We start from the raw sequence: 24,780 nt of genomic DNA on the forward strand, positions 1-24,780 counted from the left end.
TTGACAAATAAACATGTCCACCTACGTCTTGGGCGAGCGCTCTCGACTTGCTGTGCAGTCATAAAGGGGTTTTCCACAAGATCTGTGCTCCTTGTTTCTACCAGGTTGTTTGCCATTTTCTACTTTTCCTGTGAGCAACTGTTGTTTTAAACTTTACACAACTGCTGAGTTCGGCAAACCAACCACTTTTTATTTTTAGCCTCATTAATATCTTCTTCATTTGCATGGTCACCTCTTTACTCCTCGTATTGATAGACAACTGCACCTGTGAGCTCCTTGTGTATGAACCAAAGTCTATACTGATGTAAACCTATTTCAATTAAAGCTGAGACTTGGCACTTTAATACAGTATACATTATTTTATTTCAAATTAAATGTGCACAGAGCCAAAACAACAAAAACTTGTAAACATACCTATAGTCTGTACTGTAGATGCAGGCAGCAGCCGGTTTCGCTGACAGTGTTTGCATGCACACAAAAAACTCAAATGACCCTTTTCCCTTTTCTCCTCTTTATCCTTCTCTCATGTTCCTCCATCTTTAACCCTCCAAACATAAACACGGTCACTGAAAAAAAAGAACAGTCAAAAAAATGTAACCTCTTCAAAAAAGAAACTCTTTATTGAATAAAAATACACAGACTACCAAAAATAATCAATTCATACTACAGCAGAAAAATAGCTGGGTGATTTCCAGCAGTGGGTGAAAGTAAATAAGACAGTCTCAATAGAACAGTATATACCCACACAGTGACTAATGATGATTTAAAAAAAAAAAGCTGGCGCTGCAAATAGTATTAGGCCTGTAGATAAACATGTCTTTCACCTCAACTTTGAGACACAACAGGCAGTTTCTTCAAGTGTAAACCTGCCTGAGTCTGTCCTTATACATCCTCGGGTGAAACTTACAGCACCAGTCAAAAGCTTGGGACACACTTGACTGGTGCTGTATATGTCAGCAGTTGTTTATGCAGCAATTAGCTGCATAAACAACTTGAAAGACTCCAAGTCAGATAATAAAATCTTAGGTTGGGTTGTGGACTTTGACTGTTAAGAATAAAGAGTCAGGAAAACCGGACTGCCCAGTTTGATAAAAACACTGAAGGATTCAACGACACGACACTGAAGATCTAAGGCACAAGTTTGACACACAGAAGTCAGAAGTGTCTCATCAAACAGCAAATGGCTCGAAAATTACAAATGCTTTTAGAAAATACATGATTGGACATGTGTCTGTGTCTGAAAGTCTTTCCAAGGAATTCTAATGAAAAATCTTTTAGTCTTCTCTCTGAATGCCCTTACTTTGAGGCAATGAGACATGAGCTTCTGCGTTTATATTGTTCCCTTTAAACCAATTTGCTTTGACATTTGACATCATGATTAAACAAGGCAGCTCGCATGAGTTTGGACTGTTGCGTACAGAAGATGGATCCAGGTTTCTTGATAATTTTGCCACAAATTAAAAAAAAAAAAAAAAAAAAAAAAAAAAAAAAAAAAAAACTTCCTGTAGAAGGAAATATTATGAAAAAAAGTCAGTACTCGAGAAAGTTTCTGAGCGAGACGATGGAAAATCATCTACATTTAGCTTCCAGCTTAGTGTGACACACAAGCAACAACTGCTGCTTCCTTGGTATCATATCAGCCATCGCACCGCTGTGCCCACTCATGTGGTATATTTTTAGTAGTGTTCAAAACAGATACAAAGACAGCACAGCAAACTCCCACAGTTATACCCCTTTGGTAATAAGTCAATAAGAACATAAAATTCTTGGAAACAGCAGATGAGAATTATCAACAAAAAAAAAAAAAAAAAAAAAAATGCATGAAAAGGTGCAAACACGACTATTAAACTACATATACATCTCCATATATATATAGATTACATTCAGCTGCTCAGTCCAAGCCTTTGCTTCCATCTTACCTGCACAGCAACATACAGAGTAAAAGACACACGAAGAAAGAACTGAGAAAAGCTCATTTTAACGCACAGGACTAAACCAGATGATGATTAACGATTCCTTTTGCATCCTGTGCAAGTATTTTAGCAAGATAAATCAAGGTAAGGTTATTCTTTACACTAAATGACATCCCTTAGGTTAAGTGCACTTGGGTGATCTTGCATTGAGAATTACAGGTAAAAAAGTACAGATAAAATGAGGAATATGTTTTACTCAAATGCAGAATGTGAAAAAATATGGCAGAAACCATTTATGATGGTTACTTAATCTAATATATATATAGGATCTATATATCAAAGCAGATGTAACATCCAATCCACAGTCCACTTCCTGTAAGAACAACCCCTTGTTTCCCAGATGGTAGAGGAGGGGTTTTCCACCGTTGAACCAAATCTAACTGAGCCGAGCCATCGTGGATCTTTGGTGAAATGGGACAGTGTAAAAATGTTTAATGGCCAGCGCAGATCGCGCTCAGAGTGAAAACTGGAAATGGCTGCAGTTGGGTGGGTGTGCAGGTTTTGTCTTTAAGCGGAGGAGTAGATGTATTTGGTCTTGGCCAGGCCGGTCAGCTCATCCTCGTAGCGTGGCAGGCAGCAGAAGAGAATGGCGCAGCCGATGCAGAGGATGGTGGCGCCCCAGCCGAAGCCGTAGGCCCAGGTGTAGTAATAGTGACCTTCGAAGATCTGCTCGTTGAACTTGACGGGGTAGACGATCAGAGCGATGACCTGGAGAATCACTGCAGGGAGAGACAGATGAAAAAGGTTAGGAAACAGAGGTGGTAAACACTAAACACACATTTTTTTTTCTTTTTGTTCAATAAGCTGCAGCACGCATCCCATGTGCAAAATGTTTATAAGCCCTAACAACCTTCAAATAGATTTTTGACTTTAGATGTAAATGTAATATAACCGACTGAACAAGTAGTGCTGAAGTTAAACCTTAGGAAGAAAGCATCCTTAATTATTATTTAGTTCAACCCTCAGTATGTAACCATGAATGTGACATCACCTGTTTCCAACTGTGCCACAACCAGAGAGAACAGACAGAAATCTGATGTAAATTAATCGTCATCATTTTGACAGAAAACGTTGTGATCATGTAGAAGCCACTCACTCACAGTAAGAAGGGATTTAAATCATCACAATTACAACAAAATGCACCACAATGAAAATCTGTTATTGCATCTTAATCATTTTTTGCTTTTATTTCGATAGCGAGAGAGAGACAGGAAGAGAGGGGATGACATGCAGCAAAGGGCCACAGGTCGGACTCGAACCTTCGGCCGCTGCAGTTAGGACTAAGCCTTAGTAAGTGCTCTACCAGGTGAGCCACATCACTGACATCTCTTCTGATTGGTTAGTTTTCACCACCGAAGTAAAACTCGCTCATAAAAATTGAATTCCAGCACATAAGTTAGAAAAGCATTAGGAAATTAGTAAACAGAAACCATTTGGCCTGTCATGCAGCTGATTGGACAAACAGACGATACTGACGCTAACAGCAGGGTGTGGAACTACCATCGCACGAGTGTGTAAAATTTGCATCAATAGAATAACATAACACAACAGATGGAAGTGACTCGGTATCAGACCTGACACTGTGACACAGTGTTGGCACTAATGCTTGACTGTCAGTTGTTCCAAGGAAGGTGTGACGCGGATTTGTCCGACGGTACAGTTTTCAGGAACTGTCATCAAAAGGTTGATGAATAGGTAGGTAGGTTTGATTTCATCAGAAAGAACCCTGATTATCTCTGGCTTTTTCTCAAACAACTTTATCAGCTTTTTTTGTCCTGTGAGGCCAGTAGTGTGTCACCATTCACCCAACAGGAGTGACATGATCATATTAACCTTATTTTTGGCCCATTCGCTACAAATCCTCCACATTACTGCTGACTATTTTGAAATGCATAACATAGAGGGTTTAGAGTTTTCATTATCAATTAGTCTGTTATTTTTTTTCTATTAATCCATTAGTCATTTTGTCTAAAAAATGCCAGAGGACAGTGAGAAATGCTGTAATGACGATGATGTCATAATTTCCCATTGACTCAGGTGATATCTTCAAATTGTCTTGATTTGTTCACTTTCGACATAGAAAAGCATGAAATCTTCATATTTGAGAAGTTAATAGCAAATATTTGATGTTTTTGCTTAAAAAAAATGACTAAAATGATTATTCAAAATAGTTGCTGTTTTCTGCCAATCCACTAATCGACTGGTCAATTAATCGATTAATGGATTACTTACTGCAGTTCTAAGCTCTGAGAAGTGATATCTACAAATATTCTGTAGTGTTTATTTTGGTGCCAAAGTTTGAGGACTTGGTGCCAAAAAGTAAAAAATAATGATTTATATTTTACTACCCAAAACACTGCAGCTCACCAGCTGAATAATTAGACACACATTTTAGTCATCATTTGTCTTTAACAGTCACCACATGACTTTAAATGAGTGAAAAGCTTAAGAATACCAGAAGACTTTATGCAGCTGTCAACCCTCTTAACCCCTCCAGTGCTGGTTGATCAGTCACACAAAGCTTTGCTCCGCAGCCAAAGTTTATCCAAACCCACGTAGCTTCATCTTGACTTGTAGTAGAGACCCCAAACTCTTCTAAAGATACCTTTTATATGTCGGTAAAGTGTGGAAATGTGCATTAAAAGATATCGAGAACATTTCAATTTGATGGAATAGTAGAGAAAAAAAAACCACCAAGTCTTGAGTTTGAATATTTCATCCACTGTAAAAAATCATGTAACTGTGATACAATGATCTGAATTTGATTTGTATGATCCACGGAGGGAAACTGGAAGTGTAGTTATGATCTCATTATTCTTTTCTTATCTCTGTCTTTCTACATTCTTACTGATATACGAGTCACTTCTAGGAGCCAAGTGCTAAATGTCTCTGTAGCTACAACAGTGTGAGGCAATTTCACACTGAACAAAACTCCCTCCAGCACATTTAAAACTGACATCACATTACCTGTGAATTATGACTGGCTGCTTCACCTGTCAGTTTGGCAGCCAAAAGCTGTATGATTGTGTGTGTTTGCGTCTGCATGGGGTGACTGAGTCAGATGAATATACTAAGCCAGAACGAGCCGCGGTAACGCCTCACCAAAACCTCACCCTTCCCTCCTCCCATCGAAAACGTCCGACTCGCTTTCTGCTTTTTCCGCTTCATCACTCTCTTCTTTGTTTTGCGTCACATTTGCACACATCGTCATGTTCGGCCTTGCTCCCACCGAACATCCATTCCTGAATAGTACAATTACAATTTCCAAACGATTCCCAGCTGTGTTCACCACTAGTGGTGTCATGCAGATAGTTTCAGTTTCACGTACCAAGATTGTGAGACATCTGCCACCACCACGAATTTAGAGTGTGGCTCAGTGCAATTAAAAATCATATTTGAAAGTAAAGAGTCGTCTCAATGAAAACTGTCGGCAGCAATGGTTCCTGTCCTCTGTTCCCTGAAAATGCAGTTAAATTGCTAAACCGTTTAAAGCTAACACATGCAAGCCTAAACATGTCCTCTGAGGATCGAATATCACTGTACTGTACTGGTAAAAACTGAGGCTCGTGGTATCACTTACAGTTCATCTCAGTTATTTTAGTACAACTGAAACCAGGTGAGTCTGGATGCCACATTTCACATGTCTTAAATTTTTACTTAAAATCTTTATATCTGTGTGTGTGTGTGTGTGTGTGTGTGTGTGTGTGTGTGTGTGTGTGTCTTACCAACAACAATCAACAGTCCTCCTATGAAGGGCAGAAGACTGATGTTGAGCGAGCAGCACAGAGCCACACAGGAGATGATGAAGGCGATGATGAGGATGATGAGGCCGATGATCATCAGAGCAGCCACAGCCTGAGCCCAAGCTGGAGTCCAACACAAACAAACAAACAAATTAGTTACATGCTCGCAAATGTAAATAATAAACACCTAAGTTATAACTTGTAATGTGTTTTAATTGGCTTTTAGGAATCTGGGCATCTATAAACGTTTCAGTGGATAAACTGAATTGTAAATAGTCGTCGAACTAAAAATAATAGTTCTGGCATGTCTATCCTGAAACGTTAAGTGGACACAATATACGTTTTTACACCACAGTGACACTGCTAGTGTAGAAATGTGGGAACATAATAAATACATGTAGATTTTAATCAGGGCAGAAAAGCTGGTGTCATATTTTTATTTACAGTTAATATTCTATTTATAAGATACTAGAAATAAACAGAATAGACGTATTAGGGATCTGTGAAGGAAAATGAGATGACTTTAGGGTCAGTGCCTTACTAACACAGATATTTACATAGCACTTCTTTCTTTCTTGATGTTACGCCACCATGTTACCACTGCTTATTACATTACATTTCATGTATGACGCAATTATAACATCATTATTTCTGTCTGAATAGTAAGTGGGTAACTGTTAGATTTAGGTAGGGGATTATTTTGGCTTTGTTTCTGGGAATAAATCAGTCATCTATCATGTGGTGTGTCTGTGTGGTCGTTAGTCATTGTTGCAGCTCTCTCACACTCACACACACACACACACACACACACACACACACACACACACACACACACACACACACACACACACACACACACACACACACACACACACACAGCACTTACAGCATGGACACATGACGGCACATTCCACAAGTGTACTAAGGTTCAAGCAGGATATGGAGAGAGGGAGAGAGAGAGAGAGAGAGACAGGAGCGGCCCACTTGCTGCACACACCCGCCACACCCTTCACAACACATTCGCCTCGGTCGTCAACTCCCTGACGCTCTCAGGACACGGACTCTATAATTATAAAGTACCTTGAGGCACCGATGCAGCCTGCGGAGAGCAACTCACACAGTTTGTAGAGCAGCTTTTACCGTGTATAATAACATTTGCTAGGAAAATATCTCAGTCCTCTTAAAACACATATTTGGAAGTTTGATTGTGCTCTGAACAGGTTTATCGTGCCCTCTGGGATCAAAATAAAAACCATCCTGTGCATCTGATCTTAAACACACGGGTCAAATTTCAACACACAAAGCCATGATTAAGCTAACGTACACTGATGCAGATACTCCTAACATTTTTCTGCATATGACTCCTGCCAAGCCCACTGTGTGAATTTTCAACACACTGTTACACCCAATTCACTGTAACAGGAGCAGCCAACACCCTAAATTATTCACACCTGTGTGTTTGTGTTCCGAGTATTGCCCTACCTGCCTCGGCCTGAGGCTTTTCCCTCATCACGCATCAGACTAGTTCTACTGGTTTGAGCTTCTCCTTTATGCACAATAATGTTAAGTGGCGTTCAAGAAAAACCAGCAACACACTGCTACTTTCATGTCAGGACCAGTTCAACTAAATCACTCATCCTGAGCTTAAATGATAAAACTTACTATTATAGTGTGAAAGTAACAGTTGCACACTAGGGGAACAAATGTGCGCTAAAATAATGATACACTGCTGTTGTAAAAGTTTTTATGTGCATACTGGTGACTGAATGTGATCATGATTTCACATTGTTACGCTATGATTGTATGAATAATGAATTACATGATCACAAATACAAATGATTGTAATATCGTCGCTCTTGAGTTGTGAAAACTGTCTTAACTAAAGCACAGTCATACACCCACAGGCAAAAAAAAATTTTTAATTTAATTTGACAAACTCCAGCTACACCACAGTTTGTTTTAATTATCTCTCTCCCAGATTAGACTGTCCGGCAAAATAACATGTGACTGATAACATCCATCCCAGAAGACTCACTTTCCCACAGACCATGATCGCCTGCATGACAGTTATGGCCAAAGACGTATCATACAATGGCAGAAATTAGCTTGCTACACTTTTACTACCATGAAAACCTTAATGCAGATTCAGGCTGATTGTTTCTTTTTAAAGCGTACGGTTGTTATTCCTCCTAAAGGAACATGAAGAAACATGAGGATAAAAACAAAACGCTGAATATGATCAGCTTAGCATTCCAGCTGTGGTTTTGAGACACAGTTATAATTCATCTGCACTGTGGTGAATTTAAAAACATTTTAATGTGATAAAGATGCGTCTGCACTACACTTTTCGAGCTCACAAACTGGAGATAGTGATGTGCAACCTGGAGAGTTTGGATTTCAAATTAAAATATTCATATTCATGGGAAAAACACCGGAAGGAAAGGGCTCCACTTGGTGCATTTATATTAAAATTCTGTATTTTCTTCAAATGTTTTTCTTTTTATTAAACCATTAGCAACAGTGCACACACATACAGATGTTCCAGGCTTCATCAGAGTGTGTGTGTACTACAGCTTAGCATTGTTGTATTGTGTCCTCACGCCGGTGTTTTTGTTTTTGTTTTAAGCCAGGAAATGTTAAAATATCTGGGTGTGTGCCCATCCTGATTACCCTTGTTTAATGCTGTCCAGCTGTTCAACATCTGTTTTCCCCTTCAGATCAAATGTAAAGAGATTAGGCTGCATCGCTACACGTTTACTCAGTCAGCACAGACGCAGGAACATGTTCTTACCTGTAGCTTTACTACAAGGCTTTTATGAATTCTACCAATGCAGACACACGCCAACTCTCCCACACATATTGCATAAAGACTTGGCGCCAACAAATGCGTTTGTTCTACAACTGGGGAGATTTCTATTTTAAAAAAATTTTTTTTTTTTTTTAAAACCTTCAGCTCTGGTCTTAGAGTCACGGATAATATTCATCAAACCTCTTAGAAAAAGGCTTTCAAGCAGGCAGCAGGGATCAAGTCGACACCCCGTGCTTTCCTTGAAAAGATTTTAATGGGACACCTGCCCAGCCAGCAGCTCTGGGAGCTGCACCAGTGCTTCAATTCATACTTTAGAAAGTGTTTTTTTTTTTTGACTTGCTCAGTTAAAAATGAAAACCTTTCACAGTTTCAAATCAGCTGACAAATTCAGTGACAGAGGTGGTCGTGAGGGAGTGAGGACTTTGGTCGTTCATGTAGGAGTGGATGATGGAGAAAATCTCCTGAGAGCTGACACAATCATTCGAACAGTCAATGAACAAAATATCAACCAACAACTATTCTGATACTCAATTAACTGTTTCAGTCTCTCTCTGGTTGTTCTCTGGTTTCAGTCTCTCAAATGTTGAGATGTTATGTTCATTAAAATGTATATTTTGGGATTTTGGACTGGAATTTGAATTTGACGCCACTATTTTTCATCACTCTCACATTTTCTGGACAAAACAATAAGATTGAGAAAATGGTTGGCAGATAAACCAATAATGGTTTTCTGCATTATTTGTTGCATGGCTCATTGGTGCCTGTTTTTGGATAATCCACCAAATTTAATTAAGGTATTTATTTCCTCTCATGGAACATATTGTCATATCGCCCTACCCTTGTGCGGTGAGTCATGTCACATGAACCTAGTAATTAATTACAGTCCAAATGTTGTCCAAATGATGCAGGACAAAACATGTTTATTCCTGCTGTTCATATCAAAGCTGCACTTTCTTTGACTAATATCCGTCCCATCTACACAAGCAGAGGTCTGAAGACAATGACAGGGAGTCTGTTCGGTCTGATGGAGGCATTCACTACATCCTACATCCGCACACATCATCTGCGCTGGTCGTGTTTGTTTCCAAAGTTTTTAGTTCACCAACGTTTCCCCACAAGTATTTAGACCAGAGCTGTGATACAAGAATGTTAAGAGGAACTTCAGGGCAAAAATGCATCAAACATCCAGCCAGTGGACTTCTGGCAGCGGTGGTTGTCTTTTGTTTGACTACTTAAGTCCTGCTGAGACTAAAGGAGACACAGCCAGAAAGTTTCTTTTCCAAGTATTTTTTTTCAGGCCTCAGTCTGGATCTATGGCAACACCTTCACAACAGTTTACATTATGAGAACTAAATTTAAAAAAAATTGTGTTTGTTAATCAGTTTTGAGGTTGAGTCACAAGCTGACGTCATGAAATGTGTTGTCTGACAGTCAAACTTCCTCAAAACTTTAATCCACCATAATGTATCTGAGAACATAGAATCACCAAATATTTGCCATTTTTGCTTGAAACCCAACCAAAGCAATTAACCAATTATCAAGATATTTGCAAACATAATTTTATTTCGATCAATTAACTGACTGCAGCCCAACACTGTAACATATTAGATAATTTTGATTCGTGTAGCAGAGCTTGACAGGAGTCAACAAAGGCTCGCTTCAAACAGCCTAGAGATCGGGATCAAGGGTTAGCACTCAGGTTATGTAGAAATATCTTGAAATACTGGATCGTTGGAGCTTTGATCAAGGACTCTCCAGACGCACTTCTACCATTAACCTGGCTGTGACATGGCCTCCTCTGATACAAGTGTATGTTTAGTGCAGAGGAGGTGTGTGTACACTGGTCAAATTCACTAAAATGAATGCTAGAAATGTTCATAATGTTGCCCGTGTCTCAGAGAACATTTATATCTTCTGCAGGTCACAATACAGAGCTACACGCTATGAGCGAGGCGACTTCCACAGTATATGATAAGGGCAACAGTGCTGTCTTTGTTTGGGACTTTGGGCGTGGAACAACACAAATACGACCTGAGAGGGGGAGAGAGTGAGAGCACAAGTCTGATCTGCTCACAGTTATTCTTCAACAAAACCCATTAAGCGTTTGTCTATAAATAGTCTTATCTGTGTTTCCATGTCTGACAGGTATCCAGCCGTCTGGAAATCTGCTTCTCAACCTGTTTGTGTGGAACGGAGATCACAAACTATTTGTGAACAACTAAGTTTCCACAGATCCCAGATGTTTTTATTTGTTAGTGATATTAGAAGTAGTTCTAGCAGTAGCAATACAAGTTTTAAAAGAAAGAATAAACGCAGCAACAGAAGAGCCTTCAAGTACATCAATAGAGATTTAATGGCTGGGAATGCACTGCCATTGACTGTTACACAAGATTTTATCAGTGTATTACTGCAACAGTCTGATATGACTCTGGCCCGCAGCTCGTATTAAATCACAATGTGTATGAAAATCTGATAAAGGAGAAATCATCGCATATTTACTAGCAGTAGTCGGTTTATTAAGAAGGGCTTTTAGACTTTTTAACCAGAGCAATTTATTTTTGATTATATAAATCTGAGGTCAAATTAGAGGAAATAATAATAATGATAATAATAATAATAATAATAATAAGCCCATGTTGTGTCTTTTAACCTTCTGTTTTGAGTTTTTCATACAAATGTATCAAGTTTCTGTCCATTTTCTGTAGCTTTCATTTTCTACCCCTGGCTCTTCTAGCACTCATATGAGGAGGGAGTACCTGTGTTTGAATTGCTTTCTTTCTTTTCTTTTTCTTTCTTTCTTTTTTCTTTCTTTTTTTAAAGCTTCTCCTTGTTGGAAACATTGGTATCATGGGCCTTAAAACCCGCTGAACACTGGGCAATTTAAATACACTGAGCTTAAAATGAAGAAGTAAGTCCAATAAATATTTCCCTCAGCACCGAACAATTACATTTGACTTGGAAAAGAGGCTTTTTACAAACGACCTGCATTAAACCCCCCTCCTCTCTACTGTTTTTGTCCAGGCTGGAAAAGATAAAAGACCAGGGAATAACAGTGAAGACCAAAGTTCAGTCTCTCCAGGACTGTAGGCCTTCCTCCTCCCTTCAGCCTGGAGTTTGTGGTTGTTGTCAGAGGTCGAGTCCTTCGAGTTACAATATGCCAATGTTGAATTTTACATCCCAGCGAGACATGCAGTGAATCAGGTCACGTTATTAGCTCTGTTTAACCATGTAGCCTATTTTCCCGATTGTCACAGAATTCGCTATTTGTTGTCGGTGTTTCAGCGACCTATTGTGTGTTAATGTGCACTGTAAACCGATACTTACAGAACTCCATGAGCGACTTGCAATCCCAGTCGTCATTCCTGCCTCGGCACCGCTCCCACATATTGGCGTAGTCAGACTTGCCGTCCTCGTCCTCCACCCATCCCGATGTGGCGGCGATGGCGATAATGTCAAAAATAATGGCGAAGAGCAGCAGCAGGGGCACGATCCACCTGCATCGGGGGTAAGCGATCCCACAGCGAAACATGACGGACGGTCGGAGAGCGAGGAGCGAGATGGAGAGATGGAGGAGCAGCTGGCGACCGCGGTGCACACCGTCCGATTATATACCTACTGTCTTCGTGCGTCTTCACGCGAAGAGTGAGTGGGTGTAGCGTGGATACCAAATAAAAGCCCCACCCGACAGTGTAATGCAACCTGTGTCAAGACCTGGAGGGCTGGGCTTGTCTGGCTGTTAAAGCTGAGTCAGGTCACGCCCAGCCCCATGCACTGTGTCATATTACACCCTGAAAGAAACACACTGTTTTCCTGTAAGCGCCTGTTTAACCCAAGTCCTAACCCCCAGAATTTATTTTTAATGATAAACTTGATTTCTGAGTTACGGGATACAACAGGTAGCTACTGACTGGGCTGTGAGTGGGTGGGGTGTGAGAGGCAAGGTAGAAAAGGAGAGAAAAAGGAGCCACTGAAATGATGCAGTACATACAGTTGCCACAAGACGTCACCCATCTCTCTCCAACAGCAAAAGGAAACCTATGATTACTGAGAAAATACATAAAAAAATAAATCTAATTCACATAATTATAGTATTTTTCTAGTTTATGCATTTTTGACCACATAAACCTGAGATACTGACTTAAAGTTCAATACCAACATCAGATAATTTGTCTAAACTCATCATCTTAATTAATTTTTGTGTTATTCATATATGTATTGATTTTTTTGGATGGTTTTATTTGTACTAATTTTACATATGGAAATAAATCTTGGATCTTAGCTTTATGCTTGACCTGGTGCTTTACCCATCACATTTTAATTCCTGCAAGTGCAATTTTTCTTTTTAAAACTATTTTTTGTCTTTATTTCTTACAACTTGTGGTGTATTTTGTGCCTTTTACTTTATTTATAAATAGACGATGTTCAGAATGTACATATCACATAGTTTTACTTTAAAGTTTAAACTATGTAAAATACAATATAATTTTTTTTAATTTTCTTTAAAAAGTGAAAAACAAAGGAAAACTGAGGCTGGAAGCACATCTACACTGAAGCATAATGCATTCACCTAAGAAAAAAAATCTGCTCTGTTTTCTGAATTAACGCGATTATCTCAGAATTCTGAGAAAAGTTTTCTTTGACAAAATCCTCTGGTTTTCTAAATTTACGAGATCATATCTCAGAGCTCTGAGATAATAACCTCGTTAATGCAGAATACTACCAGAGCAGATTTTTTTTTCTCAAGTAAATACATTACACCTCAGTACATCTACAATTACTTTCTCAATGAGAAAGATCTTACCCCGCCCACTACGCTTACTTCCTGATTGAGAAATTCCAGGCCTTTTGCCCCGCCCACCACCTCTGCTTGCGCGAGGATAACAGGTGAAACACGGTTGCTATCAAGATGGTCAGTGGAGGAATCATGGGAGAGACTCGGGCACGTTTGAGCTTCAGTCAGAGCCAGAGTTTTTCAGGAGTTTTTTGTTCAACAAAACTGGCGACTAGAAGACGTATCAGAACCGTAAGTGTAGTTAATTGGTTAATGTTGTTTGTTAGCTTGTAATTGGCAGTGGCTGACACAGTGTCAGTGGCTGTGCTAATGCAAACTCTTGCTCTCTGTATTGACAAGGTTTCGCTGACCGGTGAAAGAGGAGTGTGTGTCCAGATAGTTAGTGGAGGAAACATCAGATAGACTCAGCTACATGTTTGAGCCAGTCTTTCGGCAACTAGCAGACACATAGGAACAGTTAGCGAAGTTAGCATTTGTTTATGTTGTTTGTTAGCTGGCAAATGGCCTTGGCTGACAGTGTTAGTGGTCGTGCTAATACATGACGTATGAATCCCTGTCTGTCTGAATCAGTTTAATGAGACTGTCATTGGTTCACTGCAGTTCCTGGGTTTAAATAGGCAGTCAGGACTATTATTTAAAAAAACATCACATGGACATGTTAACAAGGTTTAAAAAGCTCCAGTATAGATTAGAAACCAACACCGTTCTACAGTGTCCTATGTTCTACAGAATCAGACTAGGGCTGGGACGATTATCCGACGTAATCGACGTTGTCGATTATAAAAATTATTTGAACTGGAATTTTAGTGTCGACGCGTCGTGTAAAACCACACAGGGTAAATGTTCATAGAACAAAACCGGAACTTTCTAATGGGACCGTTTATATCCATCGTCTTTGGTTTACCCGGATACAAGCGCAGCGCACGGACTGGGACAACGCGGTGACGTAATTGAAGTCATTGACTACGTGAATGATTTGCGTCTGTGTAATCTATTTCAACAACACGGCGGCGTCTACCAGCAGTACGACGGAGCGTGTGGAGCAATACGCGGCAAAAAAGGCTCGCACACGGTCCTCCAAAGTTTGGGAATACTTTAATCTTGACACCAACGGTGCGGTAGACTGCAGACTCTGCAAAGTGCATCTGGCATATCTCTCTAGCACGACAGTCATGCACGAGCACATAAAGAGGTAACACCACGGTGCAGCGAGTCAAGATGTTGGACGGGGGAAATTGTTATATTAAATAACTAACTGGAAAATAATTGCAATAAAATTACTGTTAGGTTAATAAAAAAAATAATCGTCAGATTAGTCGAATAATTGAAAAAATAATCGCTAGATTAATCGTTTAAAAAATAATCGTTTGGGACAGCCCTAAATCAGACAACATCAATAACTTTAATGTTTTCAAATTTTCTTGCTTGTATCAACAGGCCTGCCAGTCACTATGGTCATGATGCAGGTTCAGTTTCCCGTATTTCAAATTTTGCTGCTTGAAAAACCCTGTTTTGTGCAGTGTCTTTAAATTTGAATGGCAGAGAGATAAGGCGATACTGACAATAACAGTTAGATCCAATCTGTAGCTGCTGTAACCTGTCTACATTCAAATAAAACTGATTCTGATGCAACACCTCAGATAAAATTTGTATGAGGCAACAGAGTCTGCCACTGATTCACTGTCAAAAGTTGTCACTACATGACATTATCAATTCAACTGCTAATACTCTGATGTCCACAGTGGGGAGACAGAGGGTCATATTTAACAGCGCAATGGAAATTACATTTTTAGACAGATATTATCTTAAACATTGTAAGTAGCTGGTGTTGTAAGGTGAGCCCTTGTTGTTGGTGTCAGGTGAGCAGTTTAACACACACACACACACATATATATGTATATATATATATATATCACATAATATAAAAACACTTAAAATGGTATGGATTCTTTTAATTAGACTGTGATATATAACAATGATTTTATGACATGGTAGGAAAAGGACTTTGACAGCCCTGGATATAATGCAATTTTGGGGATATTTAGGATAAAAAATTTTTTTTTAAAAGATAACAGGACGAAAACAAACATGCTAAAATGCACAGTTTGTGTAGAGAATGTCTTCTAAACATCTTCACATAAACCAGGGATACATAATACCGATTTTTTGGCATTATAAAGCCAACAATAATTCATGGTTTTAAACTTAAACATAGTTGCTTACCTGAGTACATTTTTGTCCCTTTATTTTCAAAGATATTGCACAAAAGGATGTCATAAACTTACAAGTGGCAGCCCACGTTGGCCAAAAGTAACAGTACAAAGGATTGCGTTGAGATAACAATAAAGATACAATGATTTTTTACCTATGAATAGCACGTTTCGTATTTTTAAAGGGCAATTATCCAAGAGGTTCAAAATAACATCAGTCTAAATTTGGAAAGATGGTATTTTCCCACTTATTATCACAGTTATTGCCCATTTAAATATGAAAAAAATAGTAAGAGTTCATGGTCAACTTCACTGAAACAAAATCCTTATCCAGTGCTGATATGTAGTTTTTTTTTTTTTTTTTTTCTTCAAACAGCCAACTACCATAGGACAGGATGTTTTCACAGTCACAGTTTTAACTTCCTGCCTAGATTAAGACCAGAAAAACTGTTCTCCAATCTCAGCATCTGTCAACACTCATGTGCCTTTGTGTCATCTAGTGTATCTCTGTGTCTTCCTCTCTTTCTGATCTCCTCGCCCTCACTTCTGCTCAACACAACGGCAAACATCACACCATTAGGAATCTGTCCAGTCCTTTTTTTCAAACAGTAGCCAGACTTCAGTTACTGTTGGTGCTGCATTGATAAGCAGATTGTGCTCCTTTGGGACTACTTCCATACAATGTATTGTGCTAACAGGCGTAGGAATGTGTATTATCTGTTCATGTGATTTAAGGATATTTTTCACTTGTGTCCCCACACCTTTTTCCTGTTTGCTTTGTTTTCATTTTTCCCCGTGTCCTCGATATGATGCTTTCTTTATTTTAATGTCTCATCAGTTATTCATATATGACTAAAACCAGGTTTTAGCCCAGCTTGTTCATGCACACACCCACGTAGTGAAAAAATAGAGTACAAGTACTAGCTTTTAAACAAGTCTAATGCTAGGCAGTCAAATGTGGAATGTGAACTTGACAACTTCATCCCCTTTCAAGTGTAAGGAAATGGGTGCTCACAGTTTTCTGCTCCCAACAGCATTAATCATTCACAACTTATTGATTTAAGCTAAGCACGTTGTCAGCAGAAAACAGAAAGCAAGCATTTCCTTATTTTCCTTATTGGGTGTAACATCTCTCCGTCCCGTCTTCCCCCTGGGCTGGCTCACTCAACTCATGGGAGAGCGATGTCCATGTTGGTGCTACTGCTGGAAGATCTGAAGTCTTGGCATATAACAACCAACCTGTATAGGTTCAGTATGACCACCAGGAAGTTTTTGATGGCGAAGAAACCCAGCATCTGGTGGAAGATGCTGAAGTAGGTCATGACGGTGAGCCTGACCACTAGAAAAGGCCCGTCCTGGATGAATAAGGCCTCCACGATGCTCCATATGTCTGTACTGTGTTTAGTCAAGAGGGAAGTCTCCTGGGTGCCCTGCTCACCCTCACCGCTTGGCTTGGAGGTGACCACTTTAAAAATAAATAAATAAATAAATAAAGAGACAAAAACAGACAAAGTTAATGGAAGGAGGAAACTGGGGAAAAGTTTGGGAAGTTGTCAAGAGCAGGGGAAATCTGTTACAGTGCACATTTGCTTTTTATACTAGCTTTTCCTTCCTGCCTTTTGTCTGGACTGGTAACATACAACCAGCTTGGCAGTAAGTTAATACTTGAAGTCACAAACTTGACAGCAGAGACAAAAATACTTTATTTGATATCATTTCTTTCTTTAGTTGTTTTAACCTGAATTTAAAAGCCTAACCCAGAACAGAGGTTTGAAATTAAATCACAAGACTGAATGTGATTGACCAGCATCATGTTGATGGATGAGGTAACTGAAGTTACACTGTTATGGTTTGATTAAAAACTATATTTGAGACTATAGACTATGTTTGATTGTATAGTGCTGGCACAGCACTAAAACAGAGTGTGAAGATAGGTCTGGCTATGTGTTTCACTAACGTTATTGTACTGATATCGTCTGGCAGGGGGTTGAGACAACGATGATCCTTACCTAACCTCATAAACATGATAGTAGTGGGATGAGTAACATTATACTGTAGATAAGGCACATAAACTCTACAAAGTAACAGGCTGTGAAGAACAGACGTTTTGTTTTGTGCTCCATTTCGAAGCTAACGTTAGCTAGTGCTTAAGGTAACAATGGGCGAGAGGCTCCTTTAAGTGCTCAGGAAAAATGGAAATGTGAACATCTGCAGTTCTGTGAGAAGTGGACAAATTCCATCTACTAATGAAGACCATGTTATATGATCAAAAGCTCTGAGGCAGCTATTAAATGGACCTAACTTTTCTCAGCTACTGTTTCTAGACTAGAATGAACTTTGAGACTCAAGATGTATGAACATGTTGTGCGTGTATGTCAACACTTTCTGTGTTTACTTGGAATTCAAACATAATGGACATGACCGCACCCTCACACTAACACAAAGGAACACCCACATGAGTAGACGCAAACACAAATCCACACACTGTACATGCTGAAGGAAAAGCATTTTCATTTATAGGAGCAAGAGCACTGTACATTGAAGTACTAAGGGCTCTAAATGCATTGTGATGGTAAAGACAACCATAATGGAATCATTATTAAGAATCTTAACATCCATTTGTAAATTATTAAGGATCCGGTTATGAATAATTTAAATAATTATTGAGGGTTGTCTTTTCCAAGAACACAATTGCGTTATTTTAATCTCATTATTCACGTACTGTATATCACAATCTGCTTCCTCTGTTCCCCTGTGCTCCTGTCTCCAGCCCATTTCACTTCTCCCAGGACACTTTTTCTCCCTTTCAGACTTTCCCTTACTCATCCATACACCAGATGTCCTCAGACTTTCCTCCTCATTCCCATTAACCTGACTGCCCCGCCCATCCACACACCTGTTCCCACTTATCAGCCCTGCAGTCACCTGAGCTCTCCCCACCTGCACCCCATTAAACCAATCAGCTAAGTCTCTTCCTTTGTGCCTTGCCAGAGCGTCATGTTGTGTTCCGTGTATTTTTTGGCTTCCCTTACCTGAATATGACGCTTTTGCCTGTTTGCTGGACTTTGGATTCCTGCCTTTTCATTATTGGAAAAGCAAGCCTCTGTTCCTCTTTGTTTGTAAATGACTGAACTTTTGCCTCTGGTGTCTGCATTTCGGCCCTGTGTCCTTGTTAAATTGCTTGCAGTTGTGACAATTACAATGTTCTTTCTTTCATGAAACTCTATACTTTGTTCCTTCAGACATGAGAAGAAACATTTACATTGTTTTTGGTGCTCAATGTAGTTAGTTTCATAGAAAAACTACACAGTTGGGATTCACCTGATAACGGTTTCCCCATAATGGTTTCCCCTTATCAGCCAAGATGTGAAGTTGAGACTTTGTCTGCACAAATATTTACGTAATTGAGACTGGATTTCCTTCTAAAGGCACGTTATTTATACAAACTTCAAGTATACCATTCCTGTTTCTTTTTGTGGATAGTCTGTTTTTAGAACCATATAGGTCTGAAAGAAGGGACTTCACAAAGTCTCTGATAAAGCTCTTGTGGTTTATACAAGGCTCGGGAAATGAAAACAGATTTTTGGGTTAATAATTTGACATTGCTGGGCAAGTGATTTTCGCTAAACTGACTTTCACTGTTTACTTACAGCACTGGTGTGGATGCTGTTGACTTTAGTGATGTTTTGACAATTTCTAAACACATCCTTTATATTGTCCCACACTGTCAGGAGGTTATGTACAACAATACACAGCCGTAACTGCATAATGCACACAAAAGTTGTTGGTTTAATACATAAAAACACACTGACCCGCCAGATGTAGGGGGAACTGCAACATACTCCAAGTCCACACAGCTAAGACGATGTAAACCAGCAGAGGACTATTGTCTCTGCAAAAGACACATGGAAAATATAGTAAAAGTCAGTCCCATGCTGCTGGGATGCTGCTTTCTTCAGTTAATGCACTGATATCATGTCAACACTTCAGGGATAGGATATGGGGGCACAGATTGGGTAACTTAATCCTAAAAGTGTGAACATACTCGTATGCATGCAATGTAGAAAACTCTGAAACATATTAATGAAAAACAGGCAATAGCCTATGATTAGACACCCACTTGACATCTGACAGCGTCTCACTCGTAAATTCGAGGATGTCTGCCGCCGTGCCAACAAAAATTAGGAGAAGCTGTGAGAGCTCGTCACGGGTGACTCCGCCTCCCAGAGGGAGCAGCCACTTCCCCACGATGAGGAGGATGAGCAGGATCTGATGAAGAGCCAGGATCCAATCATTGGCACAGACAGCTGATAACCCCTGCTTAAAATTCTGGGCAAGGGAGAGAGATTCAGAGTTATTTCTTTGTCGACAATTTAAGAGGTGTTCTGGGACGGCTGCATCGTTTCAGTCAGGTAGTTCTCAGCTCATGCAGTGCTATCTGTTTTGGGTAATTATCGCTCTATCAGTTTAGATTTAATATCTCTGTTATCATTGAGGTTTATACTAACTTGGTAATGCTTGCTGTTCAAACCTCACTTTTTACAGCATTTGTGGACCTTGGTCTGCTAAATGTCCGTATCCAATAAATCATTATACAAAGAATGTCTCTGGTGATGTTCTATATTTTTCTTTTGACAAAAAATCCTCTGAAAAGACCAAAACCAAAAATGTGTTAACGTGTCACAAAACCTTCCAACCAATTTTAGCTCTTTAATTCTTCTGGGCTAAATGGGTGTGGTGGTGGTCTTGCTGTGGTTTATATAACAGCTTATTTCAAATGGTCTCCTCTCACTATTACTGACCATATTGGTTTTTAAGGCTGTTATGTTTGCTATTAATGGTAGAAACTGTGTGTGTTAGACTGTGGTCTATTGCCACACCTTCCTAATTTCCTCAACTTTACTACTGCTGTGGTTGCAAAGTGAGTGTAGTTTATTTTAGTTTTCATGTCGATGTTAGTGCTTCGCTCACATGAAGAAGTCTGTTGTTTTATATGTGGCAGTTTGCAGTGCAAGTCTCTGCCCTCTCATTTGAATGACTTGGTAAATGGTTTGAATAATGCTTACCATGCTGCTTTACATTTTGCAGCACTGGGTTTAATTCTTAGGTCTATCTCTAAAGCCAACTTCTAGACTGGTTTTAATCCGAGGCAAAGCAAAAATACGGCTCCTATTGCCATCAGATCACAATGACAGTTACATTTGTGTTCATCTTGATTTAAGTGCTGCTGTTGATATTGTGATGATAATATTTTACTAGTTTGTCTGAGAAAGTGGGCTGGGATATCTTGCACAGTGAGTAGTTTTCTTAAATGCAGATTCTTTGTATGTATTGCTGACATGTTGTTTTACTTGGCTTCTCTAATCTGTGGTGTTGCTCAGGGGTCAATTCTTGGTCCTCTTATTTTCTCTCTACATGCAGCTTCAATGGAACACTATCTCTTATCACCCCTATGCTGGTGGTATTCAGTGTAGGTATAAAGCTTAATGGTTTCTTGCTTCTTTACACAACTGTCTTGATTAATTCAGTGACTGAATGACTCATAACTTTTTTACTTAATTACAGCAAAATTGAAATTCTTGTTTTTCTGCCCTCGATCAGATCTCTGGAAATATTCACCTCCATGTCACATATTTAGTCCTGTTATTTCCAGTTGTAATATATTAAGTTAAAACTCCTCGTATCACTTCAAAATTCAAAGCAATTCCACAGGAGCATTTAAGCATGTAAATAACCCAACTAATGGCATGCATCATCTGAATCATGATGAAGGATTCCTTTGTACCGAAATTATTATTGTATTAGGAAAATAAATAACTGTGAACTCTAATATTGACTGGAGAAACTGATCAAACTAAAATCTCTTGTAGGTTCCTATTTTATATGCAAAATAGGAATGCTTTTGAACAAATCAACCATCAACAAATTACTTTTTATTTGATTTTCTTGCTGGCTGCATTAAAGATTCTTTAGACCCCCACATCAATCCTGTTATTTCGCGCAATAACCTTATCTCAAAATAGAGATGAGGAAGAGAGGAGTACCTTAGCGTACCTTGGGAATATCCCTTATCTTGCCCATTGGTGAGTTCTTTCTGAATTCCTCAGGCCTGCAGCTGCATCCGGCTTTTAATCCCTTGATGTTCATAGTTATCCCTTCCCAATTCAATCAAAACTGGAAATCTGCTCCTTGGATACCAAGTAAGTGTCCTATGGGATCCCATATTACCCTGACATTGACTTCTAATCAGATTTACAGACAGAACTTTGCCATTGAAGAGCTAGAGAGCAACAGTTAAACCTGAGTTCACATTTGGCTTTAAAAAAAAAAAAAAAAAAAAAAAAAAAAAAAGACAGAAATTTCCTATATATGATATATGGACACAAGAGTATGAGTGATAGTATACGGTGATAGGACTATATACAGTGTATACAGGGAGGTTATGTCTGGGGCAGTGACTTCCTGGAGTCTGACTTCCCGACAGCCTCATGATGATGACAAGACAGCTATGATTGAACTCTGAATCACAGTACAATCACAGTAAAGTGAGATACATAAGCAATTTTCCCCAGAGTTTCTTGAGAGATTGGTGCTTTTACATTACATTTACTCATTTGGCAGACGCTTTTATCCAAAGCGAGTGAGTGACAATTGCTTTGTTGGAAGTTGGAGTTCTTGTTTACATAATGTCCATAATCCAAACTGCAGTGTTAGTGATTTCCAGGAAATACATGATTAAAAAAAAAATCTGAGTCATTGTTTTCATTCTTGTTAATTTCTGTTCTCTGCAGGCATATCATATGAGACAAACTAATTTTTCATTCATTCACTCTTACCTCCAGGTACGTGAGGTTTCTCAAGGTCTCGTTCTGACTTGCCACGCTACGAATGTAAGAGTAGTCGATTTTTTTGCACTGAAAAGAGACAAAGGAGGCTTTTTACAGGCTGAATTTCACAAGCTACTTGTACTTTTCACTGCAGCTAACACTCATAACCTTAAAGTTTAAAAGCAAATGTAGTATATGATGGAATCAAGAAATTATTGAATTATATGCAAAGAGCTGGAGTTTTTGCAACCTTCCCACCCACTAACATCTGTCATTAGGTTTTGTGTTTGGAAAACATGAGAACTGTTGTTTTAAGCAGTTACATAGTGAATAAGAATTTCTGTTTCTGGCGTGGAATACCTCAACAGGTTCGCTGACTTTGTGCCGGTGGTGGAGCTCCAGGAGCCAGATGGAGGGAATGATACTGATGAGAAACAGAAAGATAGGAGGAGAAAACCTGGAAGAAAACCAACAGAGCTTTGTCAGCACAAGAAGTGAAGATGCCTAGAATTAATTCTCCATTTAATATTGGTTAGTGATTATTACAGTTATGTAGAGCTGAATGACTACTTGACTACTGGACCTTGGACTCTGGGAAGTCGTGATGGGCTTTTTTGTCTTATTTTATATACCAAACGATTAATCTAAAAAATATTAATCTAATCTAAAAAAAAATAGGCAGATTAATCAATAATGAAATTAATCAATTGCAGCCCTACAGCTGTGTATTTCATTGTCACTTTGCTTTCAGTTGAATACCACGATACTCCCACACAAACATCTGTTTCTTGTAAGGCTAAATAATTTAACTGGATGATAACATTTAGTGAGTGGGTGTATGCTTATCTTGGAAACAAATGTGCAGTGTAACATCGCACTGGTTTTTATTACATGTGATGTTAAAATGTAAGCTGATATTAATGATTCAACAAATAACTATACACATCAAGAGAATGAAATATTGTTTAAAGGTTAAGTTTATCCATGGAGGAAGACTGCTCGGGGCAGTAGAAGGGGTACCACCCCATCCTCACTGTCCCTGGAGCGGTTAAACAATAGCAGCAGAGGGACAAGCAGGATGCAGGGTATCTGGGGAGTTGGGGAAAGGGGTGAAGGCAGGGAAGAGATAACGAAATCTTAATGTCTAAATGTATTACTCAGGAAATTTATTGAAACCCAACAGTTGTGATAAGTTTTACACAAAAAATACATAACTTACTTTCAAGGTGTTAAGTACCCCAAGGATACCCAATTCTGTTAATTACAATATTACAACATATTTACAAATACTTATTTGCATGCACCTCATCTTACCATTTGTAATCTTTTCCCTTTCGCCTCTTCAGAGTTATAATCATTTCAATGACAAGCGGCAGAAAGAGGACAGTCAGGGACCAGTAGTGATCACTCTTCACCGTTGTCACCCTCCAGACCCCGATCAGGGAGACCAGGATAAAAAGCGCTCTTGTAATGATCGCACACGTAAACTTAATCACACCCATCACTGCGGCTGGTTGCAGATCAGTGTAGTGTACCGTAGCTTTGCCGTTATCCGTCAAAGTTCAACCAGCGACTGCTGCGCTGCGTTGCATGTAGTTTTTCGAAGAAGGGTCCCAAAGTTGAAGCCCCGCCTATAGAGAGAAAGTCACATTTAGTTTTTCCTGACAGGGGATCAGATAGTGAAGAGTAATGGCGCTGCTGGATAAATCACAGCTCCGGAAGCTGCAGTTCCACAGAGCTTATTCCGGTGAATTGTATATGTCATCATGAGCCGTTCACAAACTCCATGCAGAGGGTCTCAAGCTTTTTCTGGCATGCCCCCCCCCCCCAACTTCAGAAGACGAAAATGTCCATTCCCCCACACCCCACAACTTTATATCAGTCATTAATGACACCCCCCCCCCCCCCCCCCCCCAAAACAGGTAAAAACAATAGTTTGGGGGTTGAAACATTCATATAATCTTCTTGCATGTAATTGTAAATACTACAATATATTTCCCATATCTATATCTGGAAGAATCTTGTGACACCCCAATAGTGGACTATAGTTTGGTCTGCCTGCCTCACTAGCTTGACTATTTAGCTTGTTTAATATACTTTCTTACCTTCAGAGTTTCTGAATTAGATTGTGTCAAGTATCTATGAATGAACACTAATGTTAGCTAGTTTCTAACATAAGCTTTAAGTTACAATTTAGCTAACTAATGTTTGCTAGTTTCTAACTTTAGCTTTAAGTTACAGTTTAGCTAACTAATGTTAACTAGCTGCAAACTTTCAGTTCCAATGTTAGCTTGTCATGTTATTACCAATATTAAATGTCATACATGATCTTATTTTAGCAAACACTGGTGCTCAGTCAAGAGCAGTGAAACAACAGAGGATTAGTTATTGTAGAGGTACATTTTGACATCAGTATAGTGTTTATT

The 24,780-nt window shown here is 39.2% G+C and overlaps 2 protein-coding genes across 2 annotated transcripts; both read right to left on the bottom strand.

Moving 5' to 3' along the window:
* Window positions 1–594: 594 nt before the first annotated feature.
* Window positions 595–12,245, bottom strand: perp (p53 apoptosis effector related to pmp22). Its single transcript, XM_056395746.1, has 3 exons — window positions 11,850–12,245; window positions 5,699–5,839; window positions 595–2,692 (listed from the first exon to the last, which is right to left on the bottom strand). Exons 1-3 carry the CDS (start codon window positions 12,052–12,054, stop codon window positions 2,481–2,483), a joined length of 558 nt encoding a protein of 185 aa, XP_056251721.1. The 5' UTR covers window positions 12,055–12,245; the 3' UTR covers window positions 595–2,480.
* A 3,009-nt stretch (window positions 12,246–15,254) lies between these two features.
* Window positions 15,255–24,110, bottom strand: LOC130181858 (transmembrane protein 26-like). The gene is made up of 6 exons (XM_056396327.1): window positions 23,669–24,110; window positions 22,715–22,811; window positions 22,364–22,441; window positions 19,648–19,856; window positions 19,340–19,419; window positions 15,255–16,992 (listed from the first exon to the last, which is right to left on the bottom strand). The coding sequence occupies exons 1-6, from the start codon at window positions 23,854–23,856 to the stop codon at window positions 16,697–16,699; spliced, it is 948 nt and encodes a 315-aa protein (XP_056252302.1). The 5' UTR covers window positions 23,857–24,110; the 3' UTR covers window positions 15,255–16,696.
* Between the last annotated feature and the right edge of the window lie 670 nt (window positions 24,111–24,780).

The sequence above is a fragment of the Seriola aureovittata genome, chromosome 14 (assembly GCF_021018895.1).
Source record: "Seriola aureovittata isolate HTS-2021-v1 ecotype China chromosome 14, ASM2101889v1, whole genome shotgun sequence".
In the NCBI taxonomy this organism is placed as follows: Eukaryota; Metazoa; Chordata; class Actinopteri; order Carangiformes; family Carangidae; genus Seriola; species Seriola aureovittata.